The 17,139-nt window shown below is 43.9% G+C and overlaps 1 protein-coding gene across 1 annotated transcript in view; it reads left to right on the top strand.

Annotated features, from left to right (window-relative positions):
* The first annotated feature begins 229 nt into the window (after window positions 1–229).
* Window positions 230–17,139, top strand: part of TBX21 (T-box transcription factor 21) — a 27,913-nt gene continuing 11,003 nt past the window's right edge. The window contains exon 1 of the mRNA XM_069953248.1: window positions 230–1,403. Within this exon, the coding sequence (XP_069809349.1) occupies window positions 811–1,403 (593 nt within the window). The 5' untranslated portion in view covers window positions 230–810. The remainder of the gene's footprint in view (window positions 1,404–17,139) is intronic.

Here is a 17,139-nt window from a genome sequence, read left to right as displayed (position 1 = left end):
TTTGCCAGGGTGCTAAACATCAAATTAGCAATTATATATACTCCACCCCAGTACAGACAAATAACTAGACAGATCTGTCTTTCAGAGCGGTAAAGTTGTGATGAAAAAATATTTCAAAAAGTTTTCACAAGTTTACACATGTATTTAAATTTACTGAAACTTTTTTGACTTTCACTATTGCAGACAAGTTTTTTTTTTTATAGAATGTGAATAGAAAGATATACAGAAAGTTGAGCTGCCTATTATGTGTCTGTCAGTGCACGGTGTGTATGACTTTAAGGCTCAGACACTTTACAAGTCACACTGTAGGCAGCAAGGGGGTGACACTAGCCAATCAGTGATCAGTTAATTTCTCTACGATTAAAAAAGCTCGATATCAGAGAGACAGAAGCAGAGACACAGGAACCAGATGACAGGCGGTGACTGAGAAGAGTGACGGGCAGATGAAGACAAGTGACTGGTGACACAGTGTGCAGCAGGATGAGTGCAGACTACTAGTGACAGACACATGGTGGGAAGCTCAGTCAGTCTAATCATCTAGGAGGGATGTGGAAAAGAACTTGGGGTCAGAAGCTCTTTAAAGGGTAGAAGTATGTGTGAAAGTTAAAGGGACTGGGTGACAAGTGCCAAAGTGATGGGAAGATAGTGACAGATGCGTTTAGGTGGGGGAGGGGCTGGCAACACACACATATACACACACATATACAACACGCACGTGACCCCTGTGTGACATCCACCTGGTGTGACACTGACACCGAAGGAGAAGCTCTGAGATAGTTCCATGGGTGCAGTGAGGCATTACGTGTCAGAATGCATAGAGAAACTCGGATGCACAACCTGTCAGCAGAGCACCCCATGCAGAGCACACCGGACCCGCAGAGCACTTTGAAGATGCCAAATATGTTGCGGATGCAGAGCATCGGACTGCAGAGCATAGCAGATATTCAAAGCAAGACAGGAGTGCAGAGCTCAGTGGACATGCAAAGTGTGGAGGAGATACAAAGCGTGACGACAAGGATCCAGAGCAGGACAGATGTGCAAAGCGCGGTAAGAAAGAAAGGCCCGGTAGGGATTCAAAATGAAAAACTTACATTGACTGCTGAAGAGTTGCAGAGTTTGCCAACGGTGCAGCAGAGCAAATATGAGCCCTACTCCCATGATGGCCACCATTTACCCCACGCCAACTGCTCCTATAGTCAGGAATATAATGTGGAAGATGCTGAAGGTTATACCCAAGACGATGGACATCTGTCATACTCCTTACCCCTTCCGCAGACCTTCAATCGCACCCCAAGCCCGGCATCCCAAAAGTCAGAAAAGGTGCAGGCAAACTTAGCCAACTACACCTTATGGGACAAATTTCACAAGCATCAGACAGAGATGATCATCACAAAGCAGGGCAGGTAAGTGGCGTCGTCTGTCTGTCAAATAAATGTCATTCCAAACTACCAGTACAATGTATCAGTAGTCAAAAAATACATAACATAACGTGACATGATGTTATGTATCAAAAAAATGTATATATTACCCTTGTCACATACAGACAAAACAGAACTAGCGCTATCAACACGATCTACTAGATTAAATATAGACACAACAATGACGGTAAAAAGATAGCATCGCAAATACTCATAGACTTAGTATAATGAGGATACGGAACATCAGGTCCATCAGGTTAAGAGACTCTGTTAACTCTAGGTCAAACAGGGTCAATGTCTGGTTAGTGTCTGTCAGGCCTTTGTTTATATAGTTGTCTATTAATTATATTGTAGACTACAAAATATCATAGGTTGATTTGTGATAGATAGATAGATAGATAGATAGGAGATAGATAGATAGATAGATAGATAGATAGATAGATAGATAGATAGATAGGTAGATAGATAGATAGATGCTATAAATGTATTAGGGATTTGTTAAAAATCGCAATTACGCAAAATGTTCCGTTCCGATAAAGAAATTCTATTATTTTCCGGGTGGGACGGAAATGTCATGGGCTCGCCGGTCGAACACAACTCAAATACAACGACAGTAAAAAATATATATATATATCAGTCTGTAGTCTTGTGGCCCTTGTACAGTACATGAATATAGATATAGATAGATAGATAGATAGATAGATAGATAGATAGATAGATAGATAGATAGATAGATAGGAGTGTGTATGGATATATTACATTTTATACATGAGTGTTTTACTATTGCTATTATTACTTCCTATCGCTCTTTCATCACTGCGAAAGAAAACTTACATTAGCATAAGAAAGAGCAAAATACAAGTATTATTCTGTAAAATGACACATAGATGCACACATCTGTAAACCAATCAAAAAGAGAAGAAAATTGCAGTAATTAGCATGGCCGCCTTTCATTTCCTTGCTGATAATTTATAGTCTGCCAGCTTCTTAGAGTAATCTTTGGGTTTCATGTGACTCATAATTTTCTTCACATTTTGCTCTAAACCATCAGGATCCATTTGAAAATGTATTTCTAATGTGTAATGTATTTTTTATTATTATTATTGTTCTACTGGGCATTAAAAGAGTAAGTAAGTAAGTGTTACTAAAAATCAAACCAGACAAAAAATTTTTTTCAAAACTAAAAAAGTGTCAAAATGACATTGAAAAAGAACCTATACGACCCAGTTAATGGATGCTTTTTGCAGAATTAATAGCGCATTGAACATTTTCTTCAACAAGACTTGTTTGGGCCTAAATTCCACATTTAGTTAAAGTAATAATTTCCCAACTACTGTCTCCACAATACTTTACCTTCAAAATGTCACACTACCTCCTTTACGTCAAATGTTCCAGTCTCTATCTTACGCTACTTAAACCTGTAAATTTACTCCGGTGTCTGCCTAGCACTACATAATTCAACTGTCTAGGCAATGGCGTATACATATGGGGTACAGAAGTTGGCTTTGAATCCCTGCTACTAGGGGCAGCGCAATGGGTGTGTTCCCATTAATGTTTGTATACAACTGGGGTGTCAAACTTGCGGCCCTCCAGCTGTTACGAAACCACAATTCCCATCGTGCCTGGACAGCCAAAGCCAAAGCTTTGGCTGTCCAGGCATGATGGAAATTGTGGTTTTGCAACAGCTGGAGGGCCGTAAGTTTGATTCCTGTGGTGTATAACATAGTGGTATGATTTTGTATCATAATTGCATGATAATGTATTGGCCATAGACATGGGGGGCGGATTTATCAAAGCTTACATGCTAGTTTACTGGTGAATTAAAGTTGCATATTTTTGCCCAAGCCCCAATTGCTACATGTACAACTTTTATAAAGCATTATCCACTGGACTATGTAAAATAATTGTATGGTCTAACAATTTGGACAGAGGACTGGTAGAAATTAGGCATCAGTCGCAGCAGGTTGAAGCTGTTCCCTGCTTTCATGTATGCAAGGTTTTACATACATACATACATATATATATATATATATATATATATATATATATAATTTATGATTTACATTATGCCACACTTACTTTAATGTCTATTACATCTATTGTTATACTATATATAATATGGTATGTTTATATTTTCTCCTCTTAATATATAGGAATTCATACACTCAGCAATTGGACAAAGAAGTCAAAATGTGCCTAAAAACGTACTATTGCTATATATTGGTGGGACACTATAAAAGCCACAATATCTCCAATACTCTCCTGAAGTCTACAGTATTCTGTGCACCCCCCGAACATGACTTCACATTTCTAAAGTTCCACAGTGATTCATAAGAATGGTGAAATATCACTTTGTACGCTGTGTATTTTTAAGGCACTCAGATGTGTAGGCGGTAATGAACGCTAAGTGAGACTATGCAGTATTTTAGCTGCTTTAAATTGAATGGAAATTAGTAGAAATACCAACAGCTAGAGCTGAAAAAAAATATATATACACACTTACACGCTTAAAAATATATATCCTCGCATTTGCTCAAACTTCCTTGTGGTTTGGTGGTTTGGACAGAGCTGTACCCTTCAGCAATATGTGATCTTCTGACTATATGGACATAGTACAACCGTGCTCTGTATGGCTGCTAAGAGAAAACAAGGCCCATGTCAGAAAAAGATCAGGATGGATAGATAGATAGATAGATAGATAGATAGATAGGAGATAGATGATAGATAGATAGATAGATAGATAGATAGATAGATAGATAGGAGATAGATGATAGATAGATAGATAGATAGATAGATAGATAGATGATAGATAGATAGGAGATAAATAGATAGGAGATAGATAGATGATAGATAGATAGATAGGAAATAGATAGATAGATAGATAGATAGGAGATAGATAGATAGATAGATAGATAGATAGATAGATAGATATTACGTACATAAATATCTTTTGATGGCCATATGCCGGGACATCTCTCTCTATCTCTCTCTCTCTCTATATATATATATATATAGCTTGAGAAAAGCTCATATTGATTGAGCTGAAACGTTGCTAATGCACTTTGTGGGAGAAATAAACCTCACCGTTTGAACTCGAGCTACATTGGAGTGCCGCAGTGACTTTTTGTTATTTTATGTACATTTATACCCATGGTCCTCAAGGGTATACGCTGCTGGCACCAACCGCACAAGGCTCCTGGAGTGCTGTGTCCACTCTTCAATGTTTATATATATATATATATATATATATATATATATAGTAAAAATATCCATAGGTCCACATCGACCGATGAAGGCCAAGTGTGTGGAAAAAAACCTGATGAAAAACAGATGCATTTGTGTGAAATCTGTTTGGATCCGTTTTTCTATTGACTTCTATTATATATAAAAAAAAACGGATCAAAACAGATGCGTTTTTTTCTTTTTTATTGCGTACACAAACGCGATGTTGGCCACCTTTTTGTGTACGTTAAAAGTAACCATTTAAAAATGAATACGTTAAATGGACTGCAAAAATTTGTTGTGAATCCGGCCTTAATGTTTATTAGCTGCATGGAATCACTGGTACGCTATTCCATAGAGCATCATACATTGGTAAAAAAGGATATCATTCGATATATCTATATAATCATATAATCTTTTCCTGTATCCTATGTATCATAGAATGTTGGAGGTATATATCGGGGAATTCCCCTGACATATACCTATGATGGACGCAGGAGGAAGTAATGCGATAGTAGAAACAGATAAATAAATGTGCTGCAAATGCCATTACAGATTGATGCTGTGTCATTGTGATGCCCTCAAATAACTCATTTACAATCCTTTATAAAACCACAAACAACAGAATGAGAAAATATAATTTAGTTATGCTTAATGGAAAACTCAGGTCTGCTGTATAGCTCTCAGTGATAACTGTGCAACGCGTTGCTGTTTTTATAAATTTTTTATAAATATGGACACTTTAAAAATTAGGACTTTTAATTCTATTTTTAAAATATGGACAAAAAGAGAAAGGAGCTGCTGCACCTCACCCCTATGGTTGACACTAATGCCTCTTGGCTACATTTAAAAACCACGCCGGGATGTTGGTATATAATTTGATCAAACCATATTGCCTCATGTACCACGTGCAGGTCCCCTGGTTCACATGAGTCCCTTCTCTAACTCAACACTGTGTCGGTCAGCGACCGCCAACGCCGCAAAGCGAGCACAAACAGGGAAGGGAGGCCATAGAATGGCCCTGCAACCCCAATGTCACATGACCAAACCCCAACAGTGTTGAGTTAGAGTTAGTGTAGGTCAGGGGTACTCAACAACTTTTAGTGAGGGTCCACTTACCGGGGTCTATTGTCAGGTGAAGGTCCGAACTGAACATCAGTAGGAAACGTGTTTTGTTAATTTTCACAAACGTTCAACTATTTGCATACAGAATTGCTGCTTATTAGCAGGAAAACTGGCATTTTTTTCTCTCTCAACAGCCCTTTGCTATTAGGTACAAAGGGGGTGACTGCCCTGGTAGTATATAACCCCCCCTGTTGCTCCCCCAGTAGTGTATAGCCCCCTGTTGCTCCCCCAGCAGTATATAGCCCCCCTGTGCTCTCCCCTTGTAGTATATAGCCCCCTGTGAGTGCCCCCCAGTAGTATATAGCCCCCCTGTGCTCTCCCCCTGTAGTATATAGCCCCCTTTGAGCTCCCCCCAGTAGTATATAGGCCCCTGTGAGCTACCCCCAGTAGTATATAGCCCCCTGTGCTCTCCCTCTGTAGTATATAGCCCCCTTTGAGCTCCCCCCAGTAGTATATAGCCCCCCTGTGAGCTTCCCCCAGTAGTATATAGCCCCCCTGTGCTCTCCCCAAGTAGTATATAGCCCCCTGTGAGGTCCCCCCAGTAGTATATAGCCCCCCTGTGCTCTCCCCCTGTAGTATATAGCCCCCTGTGAGCTCCCCCCAGTAGTATATAGCCCCCGAGTAGTATATAGCCCCCCCTGTGCTCTCCCCCTGTAGTATATAGCCCCCTGTAAGCTCCCCCCGGTAGTATATAGCCCCCCAGTAGTATATAGCCCCCTGTGAGCTCCCCCAGTAGTATATAGCCCCCCCAGTAGTATATAGCCCCCCTGTGAGCTCCCCCCAGTAGTATATAGCCCCCCAAGTAGTATATAGCCCCCTGTGCTCTCCCCCTGTAGTATATAGCCCCCTGTGAGCTCTCCTCAGTAGTATATAGCCCCCAGTATATAGCCCCCTGTGAGCTCCCCCCAGTAGTATATAGCCCCCCCAGTAGTATATAGCCCCCTGTGAGCTCCCCCAGTAGTATATAGCCCCCAAGTAGTATATAGCCCCCTGTGCTCTCCCCCTGTAGTATATAGCCCCCTTCGAGCTCCCCTCAGTAGTATATAGCCCCCCAGTGCGCTCTCCCCTTATAGATGGCCCCCAGAGAAAAAAAACAAACAACCCACAACTCACCTAGCACCTCGCTCCCCCGCCGCGCCTGTCTTCTTCTCTTCTCCTGTCGGTCCGGCCCCCGGGTGATACGCGGTCTCTGGGGACGTCCCGGGGATTCCCCAGCAGAGCGCGCATCAGTGACCTCAGTGTACGCCGCCGGCCTGCACTTCCGGGAAGTTCAGGCCGGCGGCACACACTGAGGTCACTGGTGCGCGCTCTGCTGGGGAATCCCCTGGACGTCCCCAGAGAGCGCGTATCAGCCGGGGGCCGGACCGACACTACCCCCAGTCCCACAGGCGTACTGACATCTAAGGACAGTACGCCTATGGGGCGGGAGGCAGTGCGGTGGGGAGCGGGACCTCCTAACAGCTCCGGATCCGGTCCGTCCCGGGAGGTTAGGAGGTCTGACCAGGGGTCCGGACAGCTGTCCGCCAGTTGAGGACCCCTGGTGTAGGTGAACCAGGGGACCTGCAAGTGGTACATGGGGCAATATGGTTTGATGAAATTATATACCAACATCCTGGCGTTGGTTTTTAAATGTAGCCAAGAGGCGTTAGTAAAATATATTCCCCTCAGATTATATATATATATATATATATATGACAATGAGGAACAAGCAAGAAATTTACTCTATACTCTCTAACTCTGTTAACATTACAGCATAAACTTTAAAGGCAGTCGTATGATGTAATGTATTCTCCCCTTATTAGTATTGCTCCATACTAAGGTATGCAATGCAACTGTTTTCTGTCACATATTTATACAACATTTATTAGAGATGTACAGAACACACTCAAAACTACTATAGGTAACATAGTTGGTATTTATAGTAGTCTAGTAACATTTAAAAAACTTTTGACATGTCACTTGGGGGGCTGTGACCCCCACCAATTTCTAGATATAGCTGGGAAAAGCATCCAGCGATGCTTTTCACTCCCTTATCTCTCAATCTGTCTCATTGCAGGAGATGGGCCATGCCCTTCTCCCTGCTATATATAGTGTTAGCACTGAGACCCTAGCCAATCTAAGCCTATTATGTCTGTAATAACAGTAAATGTATGAATATATATATATATATATATATATATATATATATATATATATAGTTTATAAACAGACATATAAAAATACTACTGTGTGAAACTTTTGTGTTTTAATGGTGCGTTCACACGTACAGGATCCACAGCAGATCTGCAGCAGATTTGATGGCACAGATTCAAAGCAAATCTGCCGTGGATCCTGTACGTGTGAACGCACCCATGTTCACATTCAGTGAAACACCAGCCGTTCTGTGACCCGGCCAGATCACAGAACGGCCGGTGTTACCGACGATCTGCAGTACCGGCTGGATGATCTTCATTTCTGCAAAATTCAGATGAGGGCCGCATGAGATCTGCGGGCCGCATCCGAATTCCCCACTGCACCCCCACCCCACCCCCCGCTGGAGCGTGTGGCTGGTGTGAACTGACAGGTTCTCTGCGCCCGCTATTTAATGAATAGTGGCCGCAGAAAACTGACATGTCAGTTTTTGGCAGTGCCTCTAGCGATCCCGGTCGGAGTGTATACTATGGGGGAGATTTATCAAACATGGTGTAAAGTGAAACTGGCCCAGTTGCCCCTAGCAACCAATCAGATTCCACCTTTCATTCTGCACAGACTCTTTGGAAAATGAAAGGTGGAATCTGATTGGTTGCTAGGGGCAACTGAGCCAGTTTCACTTTATACCATGTTTGATAAATCTCCCCCTATGTGTATAAACTCCGGCCGGGGTTCCCTCTAACTGCACTGCACATATGTTGTGTATTAATCATGGTCGTTGTTGCCGATTTGCAACAACGGCTGTGATTAATATACAACTTACGTTGTGTAAACATAGCCTTACAATGTGACTTTTTTATTTTTTATTGCAGGCTGTTTCACCCATCTGTAATAAAGATAACCTCACAACCGCTGTTGTGTCTGTATTACGGCTGTATAATCTTTTTCTTACAATACTAATACAAGTATACCCCTCTAAGACCTTTGTTTTTTTTTTCTTTATTCAGTTGCTGTATACAAAGTAAACTGTTTTTGTTGTGCTTCTCGATATGTCGGCAAACGTACGGTGTTTGTTATAACTAAGGGTGCCTTTACACAGACAGATTTATCTGACAGATTTTTTTTAACCAAAGCCAGGACTGGATTTAAGAAGAGGAGAAATCTCAGCCTTTCCTTTATGATCTGTTCCGTTTATAGTCCGTTCCTTGCTTTGGCTTCAAAAGTCTGTCAAATAAATCTCTGTGTGAAGCAGGGATGGGGAACCTTCGGCCCTGGCTGTCCAGGCATGATGGGAGTTATAGTTTTGCAACAGCTGGAGGGCGAAGGTTCCCCATCTCTGGTGTAAAGGCTCCCTAAGGCAACATCCCAAATTAAGGCGTTCACGCAATCACGTCGTTCACAAGTTTATTTTTCCTAGAATTTCCTTCTCTATAAACCTCACAGGTTCTAAGATGGTGTACCATGTTTTCTTAAAGGGGTTATCCAGCACTACAAAAACATGGCCACTTTCCCCCTACTGTTTTCTCCAGTTTGGGTGGGGTTTTGAAACTCAGTTCCATTGAAGGAAATGGAGCTTAATTGCAAATTGCACCTGAACTGGAGACAACAGTAGGGGGAAAAGTGGCCATGTTTTTGTAGCGATGGATAACCCCTTTAACCCCTAGGCGACTTAGGACGTACCGGTACGTCCTGGAAGTCTGTCCCCAGACGACCCTGGACGTACCGGTACGTCCTGAGCTATGAAGCGCGCTCCGGAGCGGAGCGCGCTTCATAGCAGGTGGGGGTCGGCTGCAATCAGCAGCCGGGACCTCACCGGTAATGACACGCTGCAGCCCGCGGCCGCAGCGTTTAAGTGTAAGTGACAGGGGGAGTCCCCTGTCACTTACCGATCGGGACCCCTGCAGTGTGACTGTGGGGGTCCCGATCGGTAAAACGGACCGCCGGAGGTCTCTTACCTGCCTCCGCGCGGTCCGATCGGCAATCTGCTGCACTAATCCTGCACATTCAGGCTCAATGAGCAGATCGCCGATAACACTGATCAATGCTATGCCTATGGCATAGCAATGATCAGTGTAAAAATCAAAGTACTGTATGTACAAGTCCCCCAAAGGGACTTAAAATGTATATAAAAAAAAAAAGTTAAAAACACCAACACACAATCCCAAAACCCCTCCCCCAATAAAAGTCTAAATCACCCCCCCTTTCCCATTATATAAATAAAACATATAAAAATAAATAAATAAACATATAATATACCGTAGCGTGTGTAATTGTCCGATCTATTAAAATATAACAAGCGTCATTGCGAACGGCGTACACGAAAAGAGGGAAAAAAGTGCGCGGATTACCGATTTTATGTTACATTATATATATTAAAAAAATAATAAAAAGTGATCAAAACGTCCGATCTTCACAAATATGGTATTATTAAAAACTAGAGATCATGGCGGAAAAAATGACACCCCATACAGCCCCGTAGGTAAAAAGCTAAAACCGTTATAAGCGTCACAATAGGCCCATTTTATTAATATTTAATTGCCAAAAAAAAAGGATTTAATTACAAAAAATATATATATAACATTAGAGAATCTGTGTAACCTGCATATGGTTGTGTTCAGACTGACCTATAGAATAATAGTATCATGTCGCTGTTTCCATATAGTGCATTACGTAGACACAGGAACCCCCCAAACGTTACCATATTGCATTCTTTTTTACGATTTCACCAATTTATATCTTCATAAATAATATATTTGGAATTCCATCATACATGTTATGGTAAAATGAATGACGCCATTACACAGTACAACTATTCCTGTAACAAATAAGCCATTACATGGCCTGTAGATAAAAAACTGAAAGTGCTAGAGCTCTTAGAAGGGGAGGAGGGAAAAACGGAAACACTAAGATCAAAATTTGCGCGATCCACTGTGTCATTTTGGGCCTGGTCCTCAAAGGGTTAAGGGTGTCATTTCTTTTGTAGGTTTGCTCACACTAGCTGTCAGGATCTATCGGGTTATTTGTTGATCAGGTCCTTGTAGTCCCCATAGTCCCATTTTATCTTTACATGATTGTCCAGGGCAACTTCTAAGATCTGTTTCTAGAAGGTCTGCTCTGCAGATGGTGAGAGAAATCAATAGTTCACATGCCATGATCCCGGGCATAACTTGGCATTGGTGCTTCCTGCTGGATTATATGATGATTTGTGATTACACCTGCCGCTGCGTTCTTCCGCTAAGTAAAATAAGATCGACTAGTAATTCCTTTCTCAAGACTACGCTGCCTGGAACTTGAAAGTCTTATCAATTTTAGATATGTATTTCACATGTAAACTATATAACAGAACAGGGTGTACAGATACAACTATGCGCCATGGTTTTTAGGCCGTCTGCCTCAAAGCTGGCGGCAGTCAAGAGAGTCACTGCCCCTGACTGCTGTAATTACAGATCTGTAAGGGCCGAACATTGTATATAGAGGAAGCAGAACCATACTTGTATACTTGGTACTACAACTGGGCTATTATTATGGGATAATGCAGCAGATTGGTTTGACTGAAATAGCCTTCTGAACAGTCTCCTAGTTTCTGCAACAGGTGCGTGGACTCCATTCAGATGAATGAGACAAGCACAGATATTTTTTGCAGAAATCTGCTGCATGTGAATATATCCTTAACCCTTTGGGGACCAGGCCAAAAATGACCCAGTGGACCGCGCAAATTTTGATCTTTGCGCTTTCATTTTTCCCTCCTCCCCTTCTAAGAGCTCCAGCACTTTCAGTTTTCTATCTACAGGCCATGTAAGGCCCCATTCACACGTCCGTGTCAGTTTTTACTGTCAGGAAATCCTGATCAGGAGACCTCAAATGTCATCAGGATAGTATCAGGATTTCCTGACAGTAATCCGTTTTTACCATCAGGAAATCATCAGGAAAAACCTTCAGGATTTCCTGATGAGTAAAAAAAAAGTGTTTCCAACAGGGGCATGATGAGAGTTGTACTTCTGCAACCTGGATGGCCACAGGCTGCAGAAGTACAACTCCCATCATGGCCTGTCAACAGGGACATGATGAGAGTTGTACTCCTGCAACCTGGATGGCCACAGGCTGCAGAAGTACAACTCCCATCATGGCCTGTTAGCAGGACATGGTGGGAGTTTTAGTATTGGGGGGGAGAGGGCTGTGTATCTCACCTGTCGGCGGCGGAAGAACAGCGGCGGCAGCTGGTGGGAGTCCCGGGCGGGCGGGTGCAAGCTGCTGCGGACTCGGAGAGGGAGGGGGGGGGGGAACAGAGGTCGGGGTGGCGGCGGGGTGATGCGATGCGGCGCGGTCATCGGGCGGCGGCGGCGGGATGATGCGATGCGGCGGGGTCATCGGCGGGGTGATGTCATGCGGCGGCGGGGTCATCGGGCGGCAGCGGCGGGGTGATGCGATACGGCGGCGGGGCGATGCGATGCGGCGCGGCGGGGTCATGCGATGCGGGGTCAGCGGGCGGCGGGGTAATGCGATGCGGGGTCAGCGGGCGGCGGCGTGATGCGATACGGCGCGGGGTCATCGGGCGGCGGCGGCGGGGTGATGCGATGCGGCGCTGCGGGGTCACCGGGCGGCGGCAGCTGATGTCCGGGTGCAGGGATCCCTTGGGTGGTGGCGGCGCGGCGTTCGGGCAGCGGGGATGCCGGCGGGCTGTCAATCATCCGGAATCACGGGCACTTTCCTGATGTACATCAGGAAAGTGCCCGTGATTCTGGCTCCCCCATAGCCTTCTATGGGGGGTCCGGGACGGAATTCCGGACAAAAATAGGACATGTCCTATTTTTTCCGGATATATTTTCCGGAACGGACACCCTTCCGGAAAAATCCGGAAGGGTGTCCGTGACCAATTAAAGTCTATGGGTCCGGAAATCCTATCAGGAAATCCGGACGGTTTTTCCGGACGTGTGAAGGGGGCCTAAGTGCTTGTTTGCTACAGGAATAGTTGTACTTTGTAATGGCGTCTTTCATTCTCCTATAACATGTATGATGGAATCCCAAATATATTATTTATGAAGATATAAATAGGTGAAATCATAAAAAAGAATGCAATATGGTAACGTTTGGGGGGTTCCTGTGTCTACGTAATACACTATATGGTAAAAGCGACATGATACCGTTATTCTATAGGTCAGTCCGAACACAACCATATGCAGGTTACACAGATTCTCTAATGTTATATAAATTTTTATAAAGAAATCCTTTTTTTTTGGCAATTAATTATTAATAAAATGGCCCTATTGTGACGCTTATAAGAGTTTTATTTTTTCACCTACAGGGCTGTATGGGGTGTCACTTTTTCCACCATGATCTCTAGTTTTTATTAATACCATATTTGTGAAGATCGGACGTTTTGATCACTTTTTATTATTATTTTTTTTATATATAATGTAACATAAAATCGGTAATCCGCGCACTTTTTTCCCTCTTTTCGTCTACGCCGTTCACCGTTCGCAATGACGCTTGTTATATTTTAATAGATCGAACAATTACTCACGCTACAGTATATTAATGTTTATTTTTATTTTTTATATATGTTTTATTTATATAATGGGAAAGGGGGGTGATTTAGACTTTTATTGGGGGATGGGTTTTGGGGTAGTGTTTTAGTGATTTTAACTTTTTTTTTATATACATTTTAAGTTCCTTTGGGGGACTTGTACATACATTAGTTTCATTTTATACACTGATCATTGCTATGCCATAGGCATAGCATTGATAGTGTTATTGGCGCTCTGCTCATTGAGCTTGCCTGTGCAGGCTCAGTGACCAGAGCGCCGATCGGACCGCACGGAGGCAGATTAGAGACCTCCGGTGGTCCGTTTTAACGATCGGGACCCCCGCAGGCACACTGAGGGGGTCCCGATTGGTAAGTGAGAGGGGACTCCCCCTGTCACACTTAAACACTGCGTCGTTTAAGGAGTTGATGTCACGCTGCAGCGCGATTGATGCAGCGTGTCATTAGCGGTGAGGTGCCGGCTGCTGATTGCAGCCGACCCCCACCTGCTACGAAGCGAGCTACGCTCCGGAGCGCGTTTCATAGCTCAGGATGTACCAGTACGTCCTAGGTCGTCTAGCGGTTAAAGAGTCACTGTTGTTTTATTTTTATTTTTTTGCAGAAATCAATAGTACAGGCGATTTTAAGAAGATTTTTAATTGGGCTTATTAGCTGAAAAATGCATTTTTATAATGAAAAAGCAGTTTGAAGCTCTCCCCCCTGTCTTCATGATTGTCTATGGAGAGGGGAGGAGTTGAGGGAGATGAGGCACTCAAACAGGACAACAAAGAGTTAATTTACAGCTACATCATGGGGCTATCTCCTCTGACTTCAGCACTGACCTGTCTGACCTCTGAATGCCGGCTTTCACACAGGTCCTGCTGTGTAATCCTTTCTTCTCTGCTGGCCACTAATCTCCCTCCTCCCCCCTCCCCTCTTCATAGAACAGACAGGACTCGACTGATGTAAAAGAATTGAGATTTCCTGATAATGAGCAGTAAAAGAGAGAGAGGGGGGGGACCCGCGGAAAGTCTTTCTGAATGCAGATAATGGCATATTTGCCTAATAATCCCATTTACAAAGTTTCTTAAAATCGCCTGTACTATTGATTTCTGCAAAAAAAAACAAAAAAACACAACAGTCACACTTTAAAGGGATATTCTGATAAAACAAAACTTTTCATATGTTGCTGCACATGGTGAGACTAACAATTCATTCCATACTTCTGAGCTGCTACTTTCTGCTGAAAACACAAAACACTGTGTGAGCTTTTCTCTCCCCTCCCCCCTCTCTTCTGAGATGGCTGATGTAAACAAGTCCCTGGCAGGCTGCATCTGCAACTTTGTAGCTTCTTTGTGATGCCAGGAGTTACTCTGAGGTCAAGTTGTTGATGAACTCATTGTGATTATCCCTCCCAGCATTACAAAGTTGCAGATAGGGACTTGTTTATATCAGCTGTCTCAGAAGGGAGAAGGGAGGAGGGGGAGATAGAGTGAAAAGCTCACACAGAGATTTTTGTGTCTTCAGCCGAATGCAGCAGCTCAGAACTAGGGGAACGAGACTGAATAGATAATAACAAGTATGGAAGGAATTTTTAGTCTCACCTTGGGCAGCAACATATGAAAAGTTGTGTTTGAGTGGAATACCCCTTTAAGGCCCCTTGAAGTACATGGGAGTGCTAAGAACGCATGAGTAGTAAAACATAAAATTGGGTATTGCTATAGTCATACCGACTTGCTGAACAAAGTTACCACTGTGTGACATAACTAACGTCTTATAATAGCTAATATTAAATAAAGCAATATTTCAATGCTTAAAGGGATATTCCCATCTGAGCCTGCCATCTATAGGATCAGGGATAACAAACTTATCTGTGTGGTCCGACCACTGGGACACCTACTGATCCTGAAAACAGTGATATAATCCACCTGAAATTAATAGAGCGCTCAGCATGCCTGTGCAGCCATCTGGCCAGGGCTCCTGAATGTTTCCAAGCAATCATAGGAAAAACAGGCTCAGATGTGAACACCCCTTTAAGGAACTTTTATGGACTACTATTATTGATGGCCTGTCCTCAGGATAGCTTATCAATGGCAGCTGGGCAGGGTACTGACACGCGGCACACCCAGTGATCAGCTGTTTGCCCCCCCCCCCACACAACACAGCGAATAGGACCAGAAGCGGACGGCTTTGTTCACTGCATAGTGGTCAGGCCCATACCCTTGAATAGGAGCATAGCACCTCCACTAAACAGGAAGCTGAGTCAGCTGCTTCCAGCCCACTGTGTAGTTGCTGGCATTGAACAGCTAATTGTCAGGGGTGTTGGCTGTCTGCACTTGGTCGATCCTGAGGACAAACCAGAAAACCCCTTCAAGAAGTCTAGATGAAGGCATGTTTACATGATGACTTTCTAGTAGTGAGACTATTAAAGAGGATTCTTAGGGCTGCACGATCCGCTGATGAATGAGCATGTGACTGCTGGGTCCTTTATATGATAATAAACGGCCCGTTGTTCTTCGGCTCTCACTAGTATTCATACCTCCCAACTTTGACTGAGTGCAGAGGGACATAGACACGCCCCAACCAACCAAAAAAAACACGCCCTAACCATACCTATGCCCCACAAGACACACCCCCAAAACACTTCTCCCACAATCACAGGGTAGCGCAACACTGATTTTCTTAGGCCCCTGCTGCTACTGAATAAAATCCACTGTACACAGATCACTATCACCTCATCTAGTCATATAGACGTAGAGCCAGCCCGACACAGGTTCTGTACACTATATACATTACAGTGCAGTTATACCAAGTGACTCACAGGGGAAGTCTTCTCTGATCAGAGTTCTTCCCTTTTCATCTTCTTCTCCATCCGCCCTGGGCCGTTATAAGAACTTTTCCGACCCACGAATCCACAGATTCTGCCAGACAGACATATTGGGCTCCTCGCTCTGGCACCATCTCCGTCTCTCTACAAATTGCACATCTGTATTGGCCCCTTTACAGCCTCATTTGGTGGGTAGCCCTGACACTATGTTATCTCCCGTATATAATACTCCACCCATGTGTTATCCCACTTAGATGCCCCCCTTTTGTTGTCCATCACCCCTATAAATGGCCCCCTTATAGATTGTCCTCTTGTACATGTCCCCCTTATAGATTGGACCCTTATACATGTCCCCCTTATAGATTGCCCTCTTGTACATGTCCCCCTTATGGATTGCCCCCTTATACATGTCCCCCTTAATATTCCTCAGACAAAAAGAAAAAAAAAACAAACAACTCACCTAACTCCCCCGCTGCGGCTGTCTTCCCATGACGGCCTGGCCCCCAGCTGATGTGCACTCTCTGGGGATGTCCCAGGGATTCCGCAGCAGAACACGCACCAGTGACCTCTCAGTGTGCGCCGCCGGGGCTGGTACTTCCGGTATAGGGAGCGTCTCTAACAAGAGCTCCCTGTACCGGAAGTACAGGCCGGCGGCGCACACTCTGGTCACTGGTGCGTGCTCTGCTGGGGAATCCCCGGGACATCCTCAGAGAACACGCATCAGCCAGGGACCAGGCCGACACTACCCCCAGTCCCACAGGCGTACTGTGCTATCAAATCTTGGGACAGTATGACTAAAGTGCACAGAAAATATGGTGCTGAAAAGAGAAAAGTTGCCCTTGACAACAAAAATCACAGCTTTCATTTTTTCACAGGGAACAGATCTGAATGGTCGT

The sequence above is a fragment of the Dendropsophus ebraccatus genome, chromosome 14 (assembly GCF_027789765.1).
Source record: "Dendropsophus ebraccatus isolate aDenEbr1 chromosome 14, aDenEbr1.pat, whole genome shotgun sequence".
NCBI lineage: Eukaryota > Metazoa > Chordata > Amphibia > Anura > Hylidae > Dendropsophus > Dendropsophus ebraccatus.
The sequence above is the reverse complement of the archived record's forward strand: the minus strand, read 5'-3'. Positions and strand labels throughout refer to the sequence as shown.